This window comes from Crotalus tigris, unplaced genomic scaffold (genome assembly GCF_016545835.1).
Source record: "Crotalus tigris isolate CLP2741 ecotype Arizona unplaced genomic scaffold, ASM1654583v1 scf7180000019298.7629538967:1458412, whole genome shotgun sequence".
Taxonomy (NCBI): domain Eukaryota; kingdom Metazoa; phylum Chordata; class Lepidosauria; order Squamata; family Viperidae; genus Crotalus; species Crotalus tigris.
The window spans coordinates 904303-923589 of NW_024097474.1; the positions used below are offsets into that span (position 1 = coordinate 904303).

At 43.5% G+C, this 19287-nt stretch overlaps 1 protein-coding gene across 1 annotated transcript in view; it reads right to left on the reverse strand.

The window, feature by feature from the left end:
- ANAPC4 (anaphase promoting complex subunit 4) overlaps window positions 1-17996 on the reverse strand; it is a 30435-nt gene extending 12439 nt beyond the window's left edge. Inside the window, exons 1-20 of the mRNA XM_039361493.1 lie at window positions 17858-17996; window positions 16711-16835; window positions 15769-15874; window positions 14603-14735; window positions 14024-14098; window positions 12370-12396; window positions 11222-11266; window positions 10376-10460; window positions 8892-9002; window positions 7771-7854; window positions 6834-6920; window positions 6130-6194; window positions 5979-6021; window positions 5819-5895; window positions 4894-4994; window positions 4760-4811; window positions 4036-4091; window positions 2381-2427; window positions 1312-1368; window positions 288-344 (exon numbers count right to left, since the gene is read on the reverse strand). Coding sequence (XP_039217427.1) covers window positions 288-344; window positions 1312-1368; window positions 2381-2427; window positions 4036-4091; window positions 4760-4811; window positions 4894-4994; window positions 5819-5895; window positions 5979-6021; window positions 6130-6194; window positions 6834-6920; window positions 7771-7854; window positions 8892-9002; window positions 10376-10460; window positions 11222-11266; window positions 12370-12396; window positions 14024-14098; window positions 14603-14735; window positions 15769-15874; window positions 16711-16818 — 1416 coding nt within the window. The 5' untranslated portion in view covers window positions 16819-16835; window positions 17858-17996. The remainder of the gene's footprint in view (window positions 1-287; window positions 345-1311; window positions 1369-2380; window positions 2428-4035; window positions 4092-4759; window positions 4812-4893; window positions 4995-5818; window positions 5896-5978; window positions 6022-6129; window positions 6195-6833; window positions 6921-7770; window positions 7855-8891; window positions 9003-10375; window positions 10461-11221; window positions 11267-12369; window positions 12397-14023; window positions 14099-14602; window positions 14736-15768; window positions 15875-16710; window positions 16836-17857) is intronic.
- Window positions 17997-19287: the final 1291 nt, after the last annotated feature.

Genomic DNA, 19287 nt, shown 5'->3' on the forward strand with positions numbered 1-19287 from the left:
CTTCTAACAAGTGACGTCAACGGGGGAACCCAGATTCACTTAACAGCCAGGCTTCTAACTTTAACAACTGCAGCGATTCACTTAGCAACGGCGGGAAGGTCGTAAAATGGGAGATACCTGACTTAACGAGTTTCTCAGTTAACCACATAAATTTGGGGCTCAACTGTGATCGTAAATCGGGAACTTGGCTGTATCTCTTGTCGGGACTCAGGCTGCCCAACTCTTTGTTTCTCAAGGACTTCCATGGCCCAGACCGTCCCTCAAAAAACAAAATGGCGGCACCTTACCTGCCCAACTCTTTCCACATTAAAGTATTTCCCTTTACGGCTGTAGAGCTCTGGGGCCTAGAAAGCAAACAGGGAAGATGGCAGACAGACAGATGGCTTAAGGAGAACGGAGAGGCAATGGTTTTATTATTAAATTCTGAGAATTGGGCGAGCCTCGAATCAGCGGTCAAGACTTGACTGGGAAGTCGGTTTAGTCCCCAGCCTTTGTTTAATCAGTCAACAAATAGAACGTATATATATTTCATGCCTTTTTTTAACTGGGTTTTAACCATCCTACATAGCAGGGTGTGCCAATCTTGGCAACTTTAAGATGCGTGGACTTCCGCTCCCAGAATTCCCCAGCCAACCATGATGGCTGAGGCATTGTGGGAGTTTAAGTCCCTACGTTTTAAAGTTGCTAAGGCTGCTATATCATCACAAAAAAGAGCTTTAAGGGAAGTGGCATAAATAAATGTTTAGCTACGTCAAGATGATCTGAACATGCTCTTTTGAAAGGAAAATATCTGCAAATAAATAAAATAAAACAAAGAATAAAATAAAAGAATAAAATAGTAAAGTAAAATAAAATAAAAGAATAAAATAAAAGAATAAAAAATAAAACAAAATAATAAAAGAGTAAAGTAAATAAAATAGAATAAAATAATATAAAATACAGGATAAAATAAATAAAATAAAAGAATAAAAAATAAAATAAATAAAAGAGTAAAGTAAATAAAATAGAATAAATTAAAAATAAAATAAAGAATAAAAGAATAAAAAATAAAATAAATAAAATAGTCAAGTAAATAAAATAGAATAAATTAAAAATAAAATAAAGAATAAAATAAAATAATAAAAATAAAATAAATAAAAAAATAAAATAGTAAAGTAAATAAAAAGAATAAAATAAAATAAATAAAATAAAAGAATAAAATAGTAAAATAAAATAAATAAATAAAATAATAATAAAATAATAAAAAATGTAATAAATAAAATAATAAAATAGTAAAGTAAAATAAAATAAATAAAATAAAAGTAAGCTTACTTCATTGAAATGCTCCGTGAGAAAATCAGCCACAAAAGTAATGTCTTTCTGTGTCATCTTTGAGAAAAAGAAACGTAACAAATCATTACAACCACAAATTTACATTTCACGCAGCTACACAAAACGCAGCACAACCGAAACCAACAGCTGTCCCAATTCTGCAAATCGACAAAGCGCCAGGATGACCTTTTCAAATAACTTGGACAGGGGAAAAAAAACAAACACCCAAAGCAGTAATGCAATAATATTTTGAAAAGGAAACGTAACGAAAACATCATTAAGCTAATCCTAAAATCCTTTCGACGGCTTTTGTATTGAGTCGGCTTTTAAGATGAGGAAAACATAGAATCATTTTCTAAGAATAGAAACAGCCTGGCCAGTTTAAAAGGCTATTTTAATGTTTCGTTTACGAAAGGAACTGCTTGCAGATTGGAAGACACGGAATTTAACAGCAGGGTGACTTTGCAAGAAGCTTAGAGAGGGCTGTGAAGCGGTATATAAGTCTAAAGCAGGGTAGGCCACCTTGGCTCTTTTATGACACGTGGACTTCAACTCCCAGAATTCCTGAGCCAGCCATGCTGAGGGGAAAGGGAGAGCCATGCTGGCTCAGGAATTCTGGGAGTTGAAGTCTGCGAGTCATGAAGGAGCCATAGTTCCCCCATGCTGGCTCAGGAATTCTGGGAGTTGAAGTCCACGAGTCATGAAGGAGGGCATGGTTCCCCCATGCTGGCTCAGGAATTCTGGGAGTTGAAGTCCACGAGTCATGAAGGGGGGCATGGTTCCCCCATGTTGGCTCAGAAATTCTGGGAGTTGAAGTCCACGAGTCATGAAGGGGGGCATGGTTCCCCCATGTTGGCTCAGGAATTCTGGGAGTTGAAGTCCACGAGTCTTGAAGGGGGGCATGGTTCCCCCATGCTGGCTCAGGAATTCTGGGAGTTGAAGTCCACCAGTCATAAAAGAGCCAAGGTGGTCTACCCCTGGTCTAAAGGCTGTTGCTATGGCTACGGATGGACCAGAAATATTAGAAGCCTCTCATCTGTGCACATAAAACGGAGGACATGACGATTACCTTGTTCAGCTCGGGAGGAACATGATCCTCTGACATTCGCAGCATGGCTGAAAAATAAAACAAAAACAGTGCGACCCACCATTGGAACCCTAAATCTCCCTTTGCTAAAGGCGGCAGCTTTGCTCCCTTTTTACGACTTTCCTTGCCACAGTTGTTAAAGGAAACCACGGCAGTTGTGAAGTGAATTGTGAACTGTGCGGTTGTTAAGCGAATCCAGCTTTGATTTTGCTGGTCAGAAACCGGCTGGGAAGATGACAAACGGGGAATCAAACGACCTCGAGACAAGGCAACGTTCGTAAGCGGGAACCAGTTGCCGAGTGCCCGAATTTCGATCACAGAGACGCAGGGGGCTGGACTAGAAGACCTTCCAGCTCTATTCAGATTGATTGGTTGATTGATTGATTGATTTGAAATGATCCCTTCCAGCTCTATTCTGATTGACTAACTGATGGTCTAGGGTCTCTGCTTGAGCAGGGGGTTGGACTAGAAGACCTCAAAGGTCCCTTCCAGCTCTATTCTGATTGATTGGTTGATTGATTCATTGATTGGTTGGTTGGTTGAAATGGTCTAGGATCTCCTGCTTGAGCAGGGGGTTGGACTAGAAAATTTCCAAGGTCCCTTCCAGCTCTATTCTCATTGATTGATTGATTGATTGATTGATTGATTGATTGAAATGGCCTAGGGTCTCCTGCTTGAGCAGGGGGTTGGACTAGAAGACCTCCAAGCTCCCTTCCAGCATTATTCTGATTGACTGATACAAACAGACAACAAAACCCACACTCCTGTGCACTACTGATGTTATCAGTTGGATAAATAATATGTTTGCAAGCACACAACCCAGCTCAGGCAGCACAAAGATATCCCAAATAATATTGCCTTTCCTTTCACATACACAGAGGAACCTCAGTCGTTATAATTGGTCACTGAACTCAAAAGGCAGCTGTAAAGACCACTGTGTACATATTATTATTATTATTATTATTATTAGCGCTAATAATAGTAATAATAGTAATAACGATGATGATGATGAAGGAAGGGATCTTGGGGGTCTTCTAGTCCAACCCCCTGCTCAGGCAGGAAAGCATATATAGCAGTGGTGGCGAACCTATGGCACGGGTGCCAGAGGCGGCACTCAGAGCCCTCTCTGTGGGCACATGTGCCGCCGCCCCAGTCCTAGGCCTTCAGCTGGGTTTTATAAAACCTTTTCGCTTTAGGCCTCCGCCGCCGTGTGCAAAAAAAAAAAAAGGTTCAATCAATTTCAACTTCTTGTGGGAAAAAAAAAGATCTTGCAAAGATGGAATTGATTGATTGAACTTTTTAATCCCACCCAGTCTGCCGTTATCACGGTGGCCACGCCCACCCATTGGGCCACGCCCACCTGGCACTCGACGATGCATAAGTGGGTTTTAGGTTGCAGTTTGGGCACTCAGTCTCTAAAAGGTTCGCCATCACTGATATATAGCATTTTAGACAAAATCAATGCCTTCTCGTTGGCACAAATCACCATTAACTTAGATTAACTTAGTCAATCTAAGAAAGCTGGGCAGCACTTGCTTTGAAGCCAGCTTTTTAAGAGTCCAAATGGACAGAGAGAAGGCTAGGAGAAGAAAAAAAAGAGAGAGAGAAGTATTTAGAATTAGGAGCGTTTTTCTTACCTACATAAAGCCAACGGAAAAAAGCCTTGAAATTTTTCATGCTGCTGTCTATAACTCTGGGGGGGGAAAGAGAGAGAGCAATGTAAGGAGTATTCCTCCCCAGCCGATGGGATTTATTTCTATCAATCATTCACAGGTCGGTCTCAAGTTACGGCCACAATGGAGCCAAAACTTCATGCTGCTAAGTGAGACACCTTTGCAAAGTGAGTCTGGCCCCATTTTACCATCTTGTTAAGTGACTCACTGCAGTTGTTAACTTGGTCACCCGGCCGTTAAGCGAATCGGGCTTCCCCCATTGACCTTGCTTGTCAGATGTTCGCAAAAGGGGATTGCGTGACCTCGGGACACTGCGACCATCGTAAATATGAACCAGTTGCCCAGGGGTTGAATGTTGATCGTGCGATCGTGGGGGCACAGGAAAAGTCCTAAGTTTGCAACGATGGCGAATATCTGGAAAACATTCGCCATCGAGTCCGCACTAAGTCCTGCTATAAATACTTCGAAACCTCCTCCCAGAGGGGAACAAACGAAACAGACCATGAAGTGAGGTGTGTGTGTGTGTGGGGGGGGGGTGTCTCTAACAATGCTTTGAGCTCTAAGCACATCTGAGCACTTATAAGCAGCATGCTGAATACCAGGGAACGAGCTTCCTATGATCTTCTCGCTGTCCTCACCACTCTCTGCATGATGGAGGGGGGTTTTGCCAATCCTTTCAATGACTTACTGGAGCAGTTCGTTTGCTTTCAGAATGAAGGAGCCCACCGCAGTGATGGCGTCTGGAAAATGGAGAATAAATGTGAAATAAAGGCCGGCTGAAGGCACTCTCCACATCGAGCCAGCGAGAAACGACGCAATTACCTTCTATTCCCGATGCGTCCAGCCCGAGGGACTCGTACTTCTGCTTCCACAGAGCCATGCCTTTCAGCTCGCTTAAGTGGTATAGCAAGGCCTCCGAGCCGCTGTCAAAAGCAAAGTGCGAAGCCCATGAGCAGAGGTGGAAAGGAAGGGTACCGAAAGCAAGGCGTAAAGGCCAGGAAGGGAAGAACACACACACACAAACAAAATTGTGAATTTTTTTCTTTCTCCCCCTGGACTTTGTCTGACAGACTGAGAAAACAAATCAACATGAAAATAGGTTTATGAGGGTCTTCACTTTTCTCTTTCTTTCTTTCTTTCTCTTTTTTCTTTCTTTCTCTTTTTTCTTTCTTTTCTTTCCTTTCATCTTTTTGCTTCCTTCCTCCTGTCCTTTCCCTTCCTCTCCTTCTTCCACTTCCTCCTCCCCCTTCCTTCTCCTCCCCTTCTCCTCCCTTCCTTCCTTCCTTCCTTCCTTCCTTCCTTCCTTCCTTCCTTCCTTCCTTCCTTCCTTCCTTCCTTCCTCCCTCCTTTCCTTTCCCTTCCTTCATGACTTGTGGACTTCAACTCCCAGAATTCCTGAGCCAGCATGGGGGGAACTATGGCCCCTTCGTGACTCGTGGACTTCAACTCCCAGAATTCCTGAGCCAGCATGGGGGAACTATGGCCCCTTCGTGACTCGTGGACTTCAACTCCCAGAATTCCTGAGCCAGCCACGCTGAGGGGAAAGGGAGAGGTTTCCAAGCTGAGCCAGGCTGGCTCAGGAATTCTGGGAGTTGAAGTCCACGAGTGATAAAAGAGCCGAGGTTGCCTACCCCTGGTTTAGGGCCATAACTGAGAAAAGAGCAATAATAATAATATTGAGAACACTCCAAGTTAAAAAAAAACATCACAAACGTTATCTAAATCAACGCAGCTCCTGAATTTTTACCTCTGCAAGTGACTTATCACCAGCTTTTGAATACTGGAGTAGGAAGATTCCATGGACTGGCCCAGTTTTTTTAAACCCTGTGGGAAGAAATAGCACTTTTTGTCTGGCTTGACAAACCAACACAAACCACCATAATTTCATACTATATAAGCTGGCCTACCTTTACTGTTAGCTGATTCATTAGCAGTGCCTGAAGTTCAATACTTTTGGGAGAAGGAGAAGAAGGGGGGGGGGGAGAGAAAAAATGGACACAGCATTTTTTTTTCCTGTTGGAAGAACAGTCAAAATCTGGCCAGGGTTTGAATGCTCACCTTGCTTTGCCCCACAAAAGTAACTCCATAAATTCATCTTGCACAGAGGTGGTGGTATTCTTCTCCTAAAGAAAAAAAGAAAAAAAGAGAGATTGTTGCACCCAGGCATTTCAATCGCCACAAAAGAATACAGAGAAGGCAGATCTCAAGGTTTATAGGCAAGAAAAGAGCAGGCTGAGTCACCATCCAAATATTATCTCTGAATTTTACTCCTTTCCTGTCTTCCATATGAATTTTCCATTGTTATTCCCAGCTGATCTCCCAATAGCCAAGACGGTCGGACCTGACTGGGATGGAGACTTACAGGAAATCTCAATCTAGTGGACTTGACTGACAACGTCAGAAGAATCCTGGAAGATGGCACGGATAGGTCACCTTATAGGGGAGATTGCTAGCATAAGATTTTAATAAAATACAGGTAATCCTCGACTTACAACGGTCAGAACGGGATCACATGTCTCTGGGACGCTGCAACTGTCATAAGTACATGTCAGTTGCCATGGATCTGAATGTTGATCACGTGATCATGGGGTTGCTGCCGACGGGCATAAGTGTGAAAAACGGTCATAAGTCACTTTTTTCAGTGCTGTTGTTAACAATTCACTAAATGAACTGTTTAAATCCAGGACTATTTGTAATTAAAAAGTGTACTGGGTAATGCAGGATTAAAATAATAATTGGAGGGGATCGTTTTTTCACCATACCTGCACAAACTTGGTTAATCGCGAATCCATTTGCATCAATATTTCTTCCCAAGCTTCACACATACAACTCAGGGAAAGCTTGATGTACTGTTCACAAATAGGAGAAAAACCATCGTTGTTTTTTAAATAACGTTTTATTGATTTTCTATTATTACATTTCATTAGTGCTTAGATTTGTGATTTGCTTTGCTTAATAATACAAGTTAAGCTCTTTTTCCAGCCATTGATAAGTTCCACATATTTTGTATCTTCTTTTTCTTTAATACTCAGTTCATCAAATATTAGTGGGGAAAGGCATCAATTGTACATTTCCTTATAATCACATTCTGTTTAGCTTTCCCTTTTTTTCAAAGGGGGGGGGGGAACCCAGCGCACACAGCTATTACAGGATAAAAGAATTACAAATTGCAATAAACCCCCTGCTAAAACTGGCTTTATCATACCAAACTCATCATAATCTCTCTATAATGGATAAGAAATATTAAATGCCCACGTTGCATTGCTGACTTGAAAACACTGTAAAGCTTAGAGAGTGGCACGTCAGAGTGTGCACAGTCTTATCGCGCTGAGATAACCCAGGAGTAAAGACAGTAAGCAGTGGTTTGTATTAAATGGTGATTTATCTTACACTATCCACAATATACACTAGGAATAAAATACATACATGTGCTAATAAAGCAAGATCCAACACACAGCAGTTACAGCAGGAAAATGGAAGAGCGCAAGCACAGCAGCTGAACCTTCCTTTTTATACAAAAGCTCTTAAAGAGACACAGACCCTGCTGGCTCTTAAAGAGACGCAGACCCTGCTGAGTCATTCCCATCATTACATCTTACATTACATCAGCTGACATGGATTTTTTTTTAACATCCCCCCCTTTATAGAATATCTTTTGGTTGGTACAATATGCAAAGGTGTGAGATTTTATTACCGTACCTGCAGGAGAGTTGAAATGTGTGTAAATTTTCGGGCCATTCGAGTCACTTCTGGTAAATAGGTTGAGAGCAGGCTGGTATCCATCTAAATTAGAGAACTAGTTTGTAATCTGACAAATGGTATAGGGTTTCCTGCCTGAGCAGGGGGTTGGATTAGATGACCTCCAAGGTACCTTCAAACATCATCATCATCATCATTGCTTTCCCCTCCAAAAGGAAAAAGATAGATAGATAGATAGATAGATAGATAGATAGATAGATAGATAGATAGATAGATAGGTAGGTAGGTAGGTAGGTAGGTAGGTAGGTAGGTAGGTAGGTAGGTAGATAAATAGATAGATAGATAGATAGATAGATAGATAGATAGATAGATAGATAGATAGATGTTGTTCATCCATCAATTTCGATGAAGACCTTGACATCTTGTGGGTTGTGGGCCATCAACGATGTGTCCGTAGGTGGCTAATAAGACCGATGTTAGCACGGCATTCCGTGCTAACATCAGATAGATAGATAGATAATTGATGGATGATATAGATAGATAGGTAGGTAGGTAGGTAGATAGATAGACAGACAGACAGACAGACAGACAGATAGATAGGATAGATGGAGGGATGGATGGATGGAGGGATGGATGGATGGATGGATAGATAGATAGATAGATAGATAGATAGATAGATAGATAGATAGATAGATAGATAGATAGATAGATAGATATTAATAGATGGATGGATGATAGATGACACAGAGAGAGAGAGAGATGGATGGATGATAGATGATTAGGTAGGTAGATAAGATAGATAGACAGAGAGACAGACAAACAGAGAGAGAGATAGAGAAAGAAAAGGAGATAAAGATATTTAAAAAAGAAGTTTTAGCCTTCCTGTGGAGTTGATTTCTTGGTCTGGTCTACACAGCGGAGCTCACAAAACAAGCCAACCTAGGAACAGGATGGGAGTCACATAATCACATCCTGCTGGTGAATTTCCAGAAGTCGTTGGCTGAATAGCTTCAAAAGTAGCCTCTGATGGTCTCATCTAAATCAGGCCTGGAAAATTCTTAACAACGTCCATGAGAAATCAAAGGACCATTCAACTGGAAACACTCGACCCTTCCACTCACCTGGAAGTAGGTTATTTCTGGATCTCCATCCGGACCGGTGTCGACTTCTGTCACAACTGAAAGCGATTTCAAGTCACTGGATAAGCACAAGGCCAAGCAGGAACCTCTCACCTGGAACAACAGGGTCACAAAATGATAAAACCACATTTTCTTCATTGTTAAAAACCGTTCACAGCGCAAGCGGTTGAATTTCTTTGTCTCTCTTCTTATCTCGGTCATTAGCGATTTGTCATCATTGATCAAAACTTAGTTTGTTTTTATAATATTTTATTAATTTTCCAATTTTTACATTTGAATATTTAAAAAGCAACGTGGTGACTGGGTTAATCAATAGTTCAATAACAAAATCTTAGTGCAAATCTCAGGTTATAACCTCAAATATTTCTTCTCTTTTCCCCTTAACATTTACTGTCTCATATTCAGGTTAGTACATTTTTAATTAAATATTATGAATATGTTTGATTTATTGATTAACCCAGGCTATCTATCTATCTATCTATCTATCTATCTATCTATCTATCTATCTATCTAGTGGTTTTGATTTATTAAAGGGGATATTGTGTGATTAGGTAGATGATTTAATATGGTGGGAAATAGATAACTCTTAGGAAACAGAACAAGATTGTATTAAAATGTGTATTTTGGATGTTATAGTTTGTTATGAAGTGAGATAAGGGAAATTTTGGCTACCCAAAGTCTGAAAATTATAAATATCAAAGGTTAAATTGGAATATTAATAAGAAATTAAAAACTGAGTAAAAATCAGTAACAGGAGATGGATTGTTTATAAAGATTGAATATAATTAAGATATGCGCAAGCTAAAAAATTATTGATAAATGTAATAATGATGTTCTTATTGAGTTGATATAATTAGAAATGTACTAACCTGAATATGAGACAGTAAAACTTAGTAGTTTTAATCAGTGATGACAAATCTGTGAGTCTTTATTCCCGTCTTTATTGTTTATTCTGCTGTGTTTAGAGGTGCAACTTACAAACGTAACTGAGCCCAAATTTAAGGTTAGCCCAGCGAGATATTTTTAAGTGAATTTTGCCCCAATTTAGGACCTTCCCTGCCACCGTCATTAAAGTGAATCACTGTAGTAATTTAAGTTAGTAACACAGCTGTTAAGTGAATCTGGCTTCCCCCATTGAGTTTGCTTATCGGAAGGTCGCCCAAGGGGATCACATGATTCCCTGGGACACTGCAACCGTCCTAAGTACATGCCAGTTGCTAAGCCTCTGAATTCTGATCACGTGACCCTGGGGATGCTGCAACGGTCGTTAAGTGTGAACTCTTCTCTTCTGAAGAAGTGAAGAAGCTTCTCGAGATGAGAAGCGAAATGTTTTCGAGGTAAAAAAAAGAACCAATAAAGACCAGCTGACTTTTGGAAAAGCATCTTGGGGATTCTGAAGGGAAGAATGTTTTTATTTACCACCACCACCACCCCAGCTGAACAAGTGTGAAAGTGGGACCACATACCCCTGTTATCGTCGCAATCTTGTACATTCCGTAAGCATAGATCTCAATAAACCCATTGACGCCTCCGAGAACGAGAGCATTAAGCCTACATAGAAAAGGGTTTTTTTGTAAAAGAGAGAGAGAGAGAGAGAGAGAGGGAGAAAGAAAGAGAAAGAGAAAGAGACAGAGAAAGAAGGTAATCATGGATGCAGTCAGGTTAGAAAAAAGATCTGTCAGGCATGTATTATCATGTTTCGTGAACATGAGACAAAGCAAAGAACTATTGGAAAAAAGATACATACTTGGTATTATTTTTAATAGGTATAATGCCAAAAGACTAATAAACAAAGCTTATACTTGACTTTGCACGTTGCAATACCGCAAGAATATTTGCGCAAAACTGGAAGAATGAAGGAGTACCATCAGATGAAGAAATAATTAAAAAAATACTAGAATGCGCAGACATGGACAGATTGACTATGAGACTGAAAGAAAAAGAAGAAACGGACTATGATAACAAACCTGAGATTTATTTTACCATTGGCTAGAGGAAAGAATACCCAGTGATATTTAACTCAACGGTTATTTTAAAAGGTGTCATACCACTTTAGGTTAATCAAACTAACTGCTGCCGATGTCCCTTTTCAGCATCTTGGCTTGGAGTGCAAATGATAAATTTTTACTACACACCCAGAAGTCCTACCCAGCCTACGTTTGTAGTCCAAACCCCCAGACCCTCTAAAAGAGAATTTGTAGGAAGTTTTATTCCCTTCCTAATCAAAACTTGCTGGCTTTCCTATTAGACACCCACAATCAGAATCTAATTTCCCCCCCCCCTTTGGGGAAATAATAAAGAAGCTCGGTTACCTGACGTCGCCCATGAGTTTCATAATTTCATCGGATTTTTCTTCACTAAAACATAATATAGTCAAGATCAGTTAAAAGAAGCAAAAATCAGGAACTTTTATTTTGGGTTTAGTGGATAAAGACTTGGAGGGCGGAATAGAACTTGGATGTTAGATACGTTGACGGCAGCAAGATTACTTTATGCACAAAAATGGAAGGACGCTTTGATTTCCCACAATGGATGAATGATGGAAAAATTGACCGAGTTAAAAGAGGGGGCTAAATTGACTGCTTTGATTAAAGGGAGGGGGGGGGACCACAATTAGTTTTGTTTCTACTTGGAAACCACTTCTGGACTTTGTGCTCGAGGTGGGGGGAAAAACGAAACTTTGATTTTGAGTTTTACTGGCTAGATTGGTCTGTTGTTATAGAAATGGCTAGTTTATATTACTATGTAAAAGTAAAAAAAATAGAGGTTTGATGCTATCATCATATTCCACTACACCAGGGGTAGGCAACCTCGGCTCTTTTATTAGTCGTGGACTTCAACTCCCAGAATTCCTCAGCCAGCCCGGCTCAGCTTGGAAACCTCTCCCTTTCCCCTCAGTATGGCTGGCTCAGGAATTCTGGGAGTTGAAGTCCACAAGTCATAAAAGAGCCAAGGTTGCCTACCCCTGCTCTAAACTAATAAAGTCTACATTAATTAACATTAATTATGCTTTCATATGTTCCTCTAAGTGAGGGGTCTTCAGCCTTGGCCCTTTTATGACTCGTGGACTTCAACTCCCAGAATTCCTGAGCCAGCCACGCTGAGGGGAAAGGGAGGGGTTTCCAAGCTGAGCCATGCTGGCTGAGGAATTCTGGGAGTTGAAGTCCACAAGTCATGAAGGGGGCCATAGTTCCCCCATGTTGGCTCAGGAATTCTGGGAGTTGAAGTCCACCAGTCATAAAAGAGCCAAGGTTGCCCACCCCTGGCCTACACCAAAGGGAGTCAGAAACCAATGGCTTTTCTTTCGTTTTCCTCCTCTCCCTTCCCTTCTCCCTCCCTTACTTTCTCACTATTTTGTGTTTTATATTAGAAACCAGTAAAAAAAAAAAAAGATCAGTTAAAAGAAACATATCTTGTTGTCCAAATTCTCAGGAATTAACAAACAGAAGATGAGTTTTACCTGAAAATCTTTGCTGTGGTGCTGTAGCTGCATTAAAAAAAAAAAAAAAGGAAGAAAGAGAAGCAAATTCAGGGAGTGATGCCAAAGTTAATTAAACAAGGGAAGGAGAGATGAATGGATAGATCAGTGTTTCCCAAACTTGACAATTTTAAGGCATGTGGACTTCAACTCCCAGAATTCCACAGCCAGCGTTGCTAGCTGTAGAATTCTGGGAGTTGAAGTCCTCATGCCTTAAAATTGTCAAGTTTGGGAAACACTGGGATAGATGGATAAAACATCTTCATCTTCCCTGCAGTTATTACAACATAGCATACAAGTGGCATTATCATTTAGGATAAGTCAAGACTTATTCATTCTATTCCTGCTTAAGACTAAGGCAAAACCTCTTCTAGGCGATTCCATTCCAAGATAATCTGGAAATTTCCCCCCCCCCCAAAAAAATGAATCTTCCAAACTTGACCTATAATCACGAAACTGTCCCCAGAATGGTATGGTCCAAAAACATCTCTGACTATTCTTGTACCGGTGAAAAACCATCATGGATTTTAATAAACTGTTGCTAAGGTTGAAACACTATTTACCGTATTTTCCGGCGTATAGGACAACTCGGCGTATAAGACGACCCCCGACTTCGGCACCGATTTCCATGCCTAGAAAGTCGTCTTATACGCCGGAAACTACCGTAATTTCCGGCGTATAAGACGACTCGGCGTATAAGATGACCCCCGACTTCGGCGCCGATTTCCATGCTTTAGAAAGTTGTCTTATACGCCGGAAAATACGGTAACTCAACCAGGTTTATTCGGAGCCTCTGCACTGCCTAGGACAGGGTAGGCAACCTTGGCTCTTTTATGACTCGTGGACTTCAACTCCCAGAATTCCTGAGCCAGCCACGCTGAGGGGAAAGGAAGAGGTTTCCAAGCTGAGCTATGCTGGCTCAGGAATTCTGGGAGTTGAAGTCCACCAGTCATAAAGTGGCCTAGGCCTAGGCCAGAGGTAGGCAACCTTGGCTCTTTCATGACTCGTGGACTTCAACTCCCAGAATTCCTGAGCCAGCCATGTTGAGGGGACAGGGAGAGGTTTCCAAGCTGAGCCATGCTGGCTCAGGAATTCTGGGAGTTGAAGTCCACGAATCATGAAAGAGCCAAGTTTGAAGACCCTTACCCTAAGCCTAGAGTCTAGACCAGGGTTAGGCAACCTTGGCTTTTTCATGACTCGTGGACTTCAACTCCCAGAATTCCTGAGCCAGCCATGCTGAGGGGAAAGGGAGAGGTTTCCAAGCTGAGCCATGCTGGCTCAGGAATTCTGGGAGTTGAAGTCCACAAGTCATGAAGGGGGCCATAGTTCCCCCATGCTGGCTCAGGAATTCTGGGAGTTGAAGTCCACCAGTCATAAAAGAGCCAAGGTTGCCTACCCCTGGCCTCAGAGTAAGCCCATTCTACTCAACAGGCTTACCTCTTGCATAATACATGGTCTATTAAAAAAAACACCTGAAATCATAAAACAGCCAACAATCAGGGCACAAATTCAGCCGTCTGTTCAACGTCGCAAACAGCCTTCAGTTCCAAAAATGGCTTCCTTCAACTCTCAAAGGCTTGTGAAGCCGGCTCCGTACACACTTCCACAACCTCACTCTTCCCTCCCGACAACTTACTTCTTCGGCAAAGGAGGCAACTTTGGAAGGAGAAGGCTGGCTTCGTCTTCAGCGTTATAAAACGAAATGAGGACGCTGAAATGAAAAGAACAATTCTTGGATTTAGTTCCAGGAAGATCCTGGTGAAAATAAAACTACCTTTAGTTGTTTTTTTTCCCCCCAACACGATTCTCTTTCTAGGTGTGTTAAGGTTACAAACAGTCCTCAATGTGAAAAATGGTCGTAAGTCCCTTTTTTCAGTGCCATTGTAACTTGGAACAGTCACTAAGCAAGCTGTTGTAAGCCAAGGACCGTCTGTATAAAACAAACTGGAGCAGTCAGGAGACCAAAGACACATCCCAAAATTGTGGGTTAGTGACCCTGACGCACAGGATGGTATGGTCCAGATATTTGCCAGTTCTAATTGTAGTCTTGGGACTTTTCTTTTAAATACAGGAAGGCTGAAGAACAGAACTGAAATCCACATTTTACCCACGGTCTGGAAGCGATCAAAAGCTCTTCCATTTTAATCATTCTTGTCCAGTCAGTGAGCTGGGCAAAACCACAAAGGCCACGGACGAATCTTGACCTTCAACGCACCTGTTTTCCTCTGTAACTTCCATCCAGTACATGAACGTAAGTGGGACGTTGACCGAAAAAGAATGCAAACTCTCCGGCTTTTCCACGTCACACAGGATCACTTTCTTCGTATCGGCAAGCCCAAAAGCCAGAACTGCAAAAGCAATTGGAGGGGATTAAAAACACGCAATGCGTAGATTGAAGACGCTTCCTGTAAAGGTCTTGGATCAATCAGGATGAGAAAGCAGAAGGATGGAGGAGAAAAGAGGAAAGGAAAGATTGGCTTGGTAATAAGGCGCACAGAAGGGGTTTATAATAATAATAGTAATAGTAGTAGTAGTAGTAGCAATAATAATAATAATAATAATAATAATAATAATAATAATAATAATAATAAAAAAAAAAAGCAAGCAAGGGTAGTACCAATAGTAATAGGCTCCTTGGGTGCAATCCCAAAACAACTGGAGCACCACTTGAACACCATCATCGGCATTGACAAATTCGCTATTAAGTCAATTGCAAAAGGCCGCCTTACTAGGAACTGCTTCCATCCTGCGACGATATCTGTAATACCATCAAACATCCACATCTGCCTATCCCAGGTCCTGGGTAAGGACTCGATAGGTAGACAAAATGCCAAATCCAGTCTGAACATCTGGCTGACTGTGCGATGATTGATAATGATAATAATAATAATAAAGTTGGAAGGGACCTTGGAGGTCATAGAGTCCAACCCCCTGCTCAGGCAGGAAACCCTATACCATTTCAGCCACAATTTCTGGTGGCAAGCTGTTCCACTGGTTAATTGTCTTCCCTGTCAGGAAATTTCTCCTTAGTTATAGGTTGCTTCCCCTTCTGTGCGCCTTATTACGGTCGCTAAAAGAATTGTTATAAGTCGAGGACTACCTGCATAAGCACGCACACACACACACACACACACACACACCTACAACTATGAGTACATATTTATTGGAAGTGGGAAATATTTGAAAAGCTTTTCAGCAAAGCTTGTTGGACAAGATGAGAAACTGTAGCAGGACGCAGGATAATTTTTGCCCCCGGATGCGTAACGCTTCCCTTCCGGTCTGCCATGTTAAGAATTCTCCCACATGCAGAGGGTCTTCCTGTTTTGGGGGAAACCCAGTCATTTCAAAAGTGAATCTTTCATATACAGTTTTATTTATTACTTTTGCCATCTGGTCTCCAGGCCAGAGCAGACACTTCTTTGCCCGTGCTTTCATTCGGTGGCAAGCTCCAGACGCGCTGAAAGTTCGCCAGGCGGTGAAGCAACACCTAAGAAAAGAGGGGGGGGGGGAATTAAGTCACGTCCACCTTCAGAAAGTGAAGTTCTACTAAAACTCTACTATAACCTAAGGTTATTCCTGCTGCCCATCGCAGGGAGAGGCCGCCAGTGGAATCCACTGCCTGGCCCGGTTCCTAAAGCGTCTGCCACAGCAAACAAATCGGAAATGGATTTGCACAACTTTTTTTATCCAAGAAACGCTGGAACCAGGTAAGAAAGAATCATCCAGATGAGGGGTGGGGAAGGATGGGCCTTTTATAACTTGTGGACTTCAACTCCCAGAATTCCTGATCCGGGGGGGGGGACCACGGTCCTTTTACATGGACTTCAACTCCCAGAATTCCTGATCCAGTAGGGGTGGGGAACCATGGTCCTTTTACATGGACTTCAACTCCCAGAATTCCTGATCCAGCAGGGGTGGGGAACCATGGTCCTTTTACATGGACACCAACTCCCAGAATTCCTGATCCAGCAGAGGGGGGGACTATGATCCTTTAACATGGACTTCAACTCCCAGAATTCCTGATCCAGCCGGGGTGGGGAACCATGGTTCTTTTACATGGACTTCAACTCCCAGAATTCCTGATCCAGCAGGGCTGGGGGGAAACCAAGGTCCTTTTACAAGGACTTCAACTCCCAGGATTCCTGAGGCAGCCAGAATTCTGGGAGTTGAAGTCCACAAGTCCTAAACAGGCCAGCCCTGATCCAGACCAACCACTTCACCATTGCAAGGTCTTCTCTTTGAGAAGATTGGCAGCTGCTCCCAAGTTTTTTGGGTGCCCTACCACCGCCGTGCCCCACTTGCCACAGGACCATCCCCACTTACCTCTCCCACTTTGTTGGCCAAGGCAATCAGGTCCCTCTTGGGCGACCAGGCCATAAAAATAACTTCCTGAGGAAGCTGCTTCTCTCCAACTTGCCGGAAAGCTGGCATGGTGGGGGCATCGGGACCTGGAGACCAACATACATAAACCGTGATGAGGGGTAGCTCAGATGCAGTGACTCTGACTGAAGGGAGCCACTCTGGACAGCGGCTGATGGAATGGCGGACACAAGACAGGGACGGAGTAAAATGTTTGAGAATGAAGGTGCAAATCGCCAACTCACAACATGCCCTAAGGAGGAAGAGGAGCCGGTTTCAGGGGTGGTTTTGTAAGGAGCAGGAAGAGAAGGAGGAGGAAGAGGAGGAGGAGGAGGAGCTGACTTCAATGGCAGGTTTGTAAGGAACAGGAAGAGGAGCAGGAGGAGGAGGAGGAAGAAGAGGAAGAGGAGGAGGAAGAGGAGCTGACTTCATGGATAGCTTTGTAAGGAGCAGGAAGAGAAGGAGGAAGGAGGAGGAAGAGGAAGGAGGAGGAAGAGGAGCCAGCTTCAGGGGTGGCTTTGTAAGGAGCAGGAAGAGAAGGAGGAGGAAGAGGAGGAGAGGAAGAGGAGGAGGAGCTGACTTCAATGGTAGGTTTGTAAGGAACAGGAAGAGGAGGAGGAAGTGGAGGAGAGGAAGAGGAAAAGGAGGGAGAGGAAGAGGAGCTGACTTCATCGGTAGCTTTGTAAGAAGCAGGAAGAGAAGGAGGAAGAGGAAGGAGGAGGAAGAGGAGCTGACTTCATCGGTAGCTTTGTAAGGAGCAGGAAGAGGAAGAAGAGGAGGAGGAGGAGGAAGAGGAACTGACTTCAACGGTAGCTTTGTAAGGAGCAGGAGGAAGAGGAGGAAGAAGAGGAGAACGAGGAGGAGGAAGAGGAGCTGACTTCAATGGCAGCTTTGTAAGCAACAGGAAGAGGAGGAAGAAGAGGAGGAAGCCCCCCTTCCATTCAAAGCAGCCCCCCTTCCTCCCAGCCGGGGGGGGGGGAGCCTGTCTGCGAAACCAGAATTGGGGGGCGGGGGGCTTTGGCTCGCCCCGACGACCACCCTCCCCTCCCAGGGGGACCCCAAGCGGTAGCGCGGCCCGCATGGCGACCCCCCCTCCAGACCCGGCGCGCACCTGGCCGGCCGCCCCCGCTCCTCCTCCGCCTCCTCCGGCCGCGCCGCCCGGCTCCGCCCGCCTGGCCCGCCCTCCGGAAGCGGCCTCGGCAAACCCGGCCCTTCCCGGCCGAAGGGAGGGGAGGGAGGCCGGCTTTCAGAGAGGCGCGCTCGGGGTGGCCGCTCCGGCTTCGGTTCGCTCGTTTGTTTGTTTGTTTCTCCTTCTTCCTCCTCTTCTTTTTCCTCCTCCTTCTTATCCTTCTTCCTCCTTCCTCTTTTTTCCTCCTCCTTCCTCTTCCTCCTCCTTCTTCCTCCCCTTCCTCCTGCTCTTCCTCCTTTTTCTTCCTCTCCTTCCTCCTCCTCCTCCTTCCTCTTCCATTTTCCTCTTCCTCCTCCTTTCTCTTCCTCCTCCTTTTTCTTCCTCTTCTTCCTTTTCTTCCTCTTCCTCTTCTTCTTTTTCCTTCTTCCTCCTTCCTCCTCTTCCTTTTCTTCCTCCTACTTTTTCTTCCTCTTCCGCCTCCTCCTCCTCCTTCCTTCTTTTTCCTTCTTCTTCCTCCTTCCTCTCCTCTTCCTCCTCCAACCCGGAATACGTAAGATGGGATAATAGGGTTGGAAAGGACCTTGGAGGTCACCTAGTCCAACCCCCCCCCAGTTAAACAGAAGGTTCCCATCCCCCAATCCGTGGACCGGTACCGGACCGCGGCATGCCAGCAACCAGTCTACATAAACAAGCAAAGCCCCATCCGTGAGATGCAGGCAGCACACAAAACCACTCGCCCTGCAGTCCATAGAAAAACCTCTCTCCACAGAACCGGTGGTCCCTGGTGCCCCAAAGTCTGGGGGTCTCTGCCCTATATAATTCCAGATAAATGGCTGTCCATTCTCTTCTTGAAAACCTCCAGCGATGAAGCATTCACAACATCTGGAGGCAAAGTTGTTGCATTGACTAACTCAGAAAATTGGGTGTCATCAATCAAAGACGTTGTCTGTTTCCAAACGTGTGTAGGCCAATTGCCAAAATGGCCTTTGGAGGAAGTTGTCAAATGTGTTAAAATGTGCCAAATGCACAATCCTTCCCCAACTGCGAAACAAAACAACACAAAAGCCCCCAACTTCCTGGGGCTTCCTTGGCGATGCTGAGATACACAAAGGGATGTTGACATTTCTCTTCTTCAATTCCCAGCTGAAAGAACTGTGTGGGACACAGACCTTGTGTCAGAATGCAGAGGCTAACAAAAACACACAAAAGAGGTTTAATCACGGCCGTAAAACGTGCAAGCAGGGTGCACACCTCCCTTTGGTACAAAGACCTGGTGCAACCAGGTCCAAAGCGCCTGAAGGCAGGACAAGAAGCAACGGATGGAAACTCATCAAGAGAAGCAACCTAGAACTAAGGAGAAACTTCCTGACAGCTAGAACAATTAACCAGTGGAACAACCTGCCTCCAGAAGC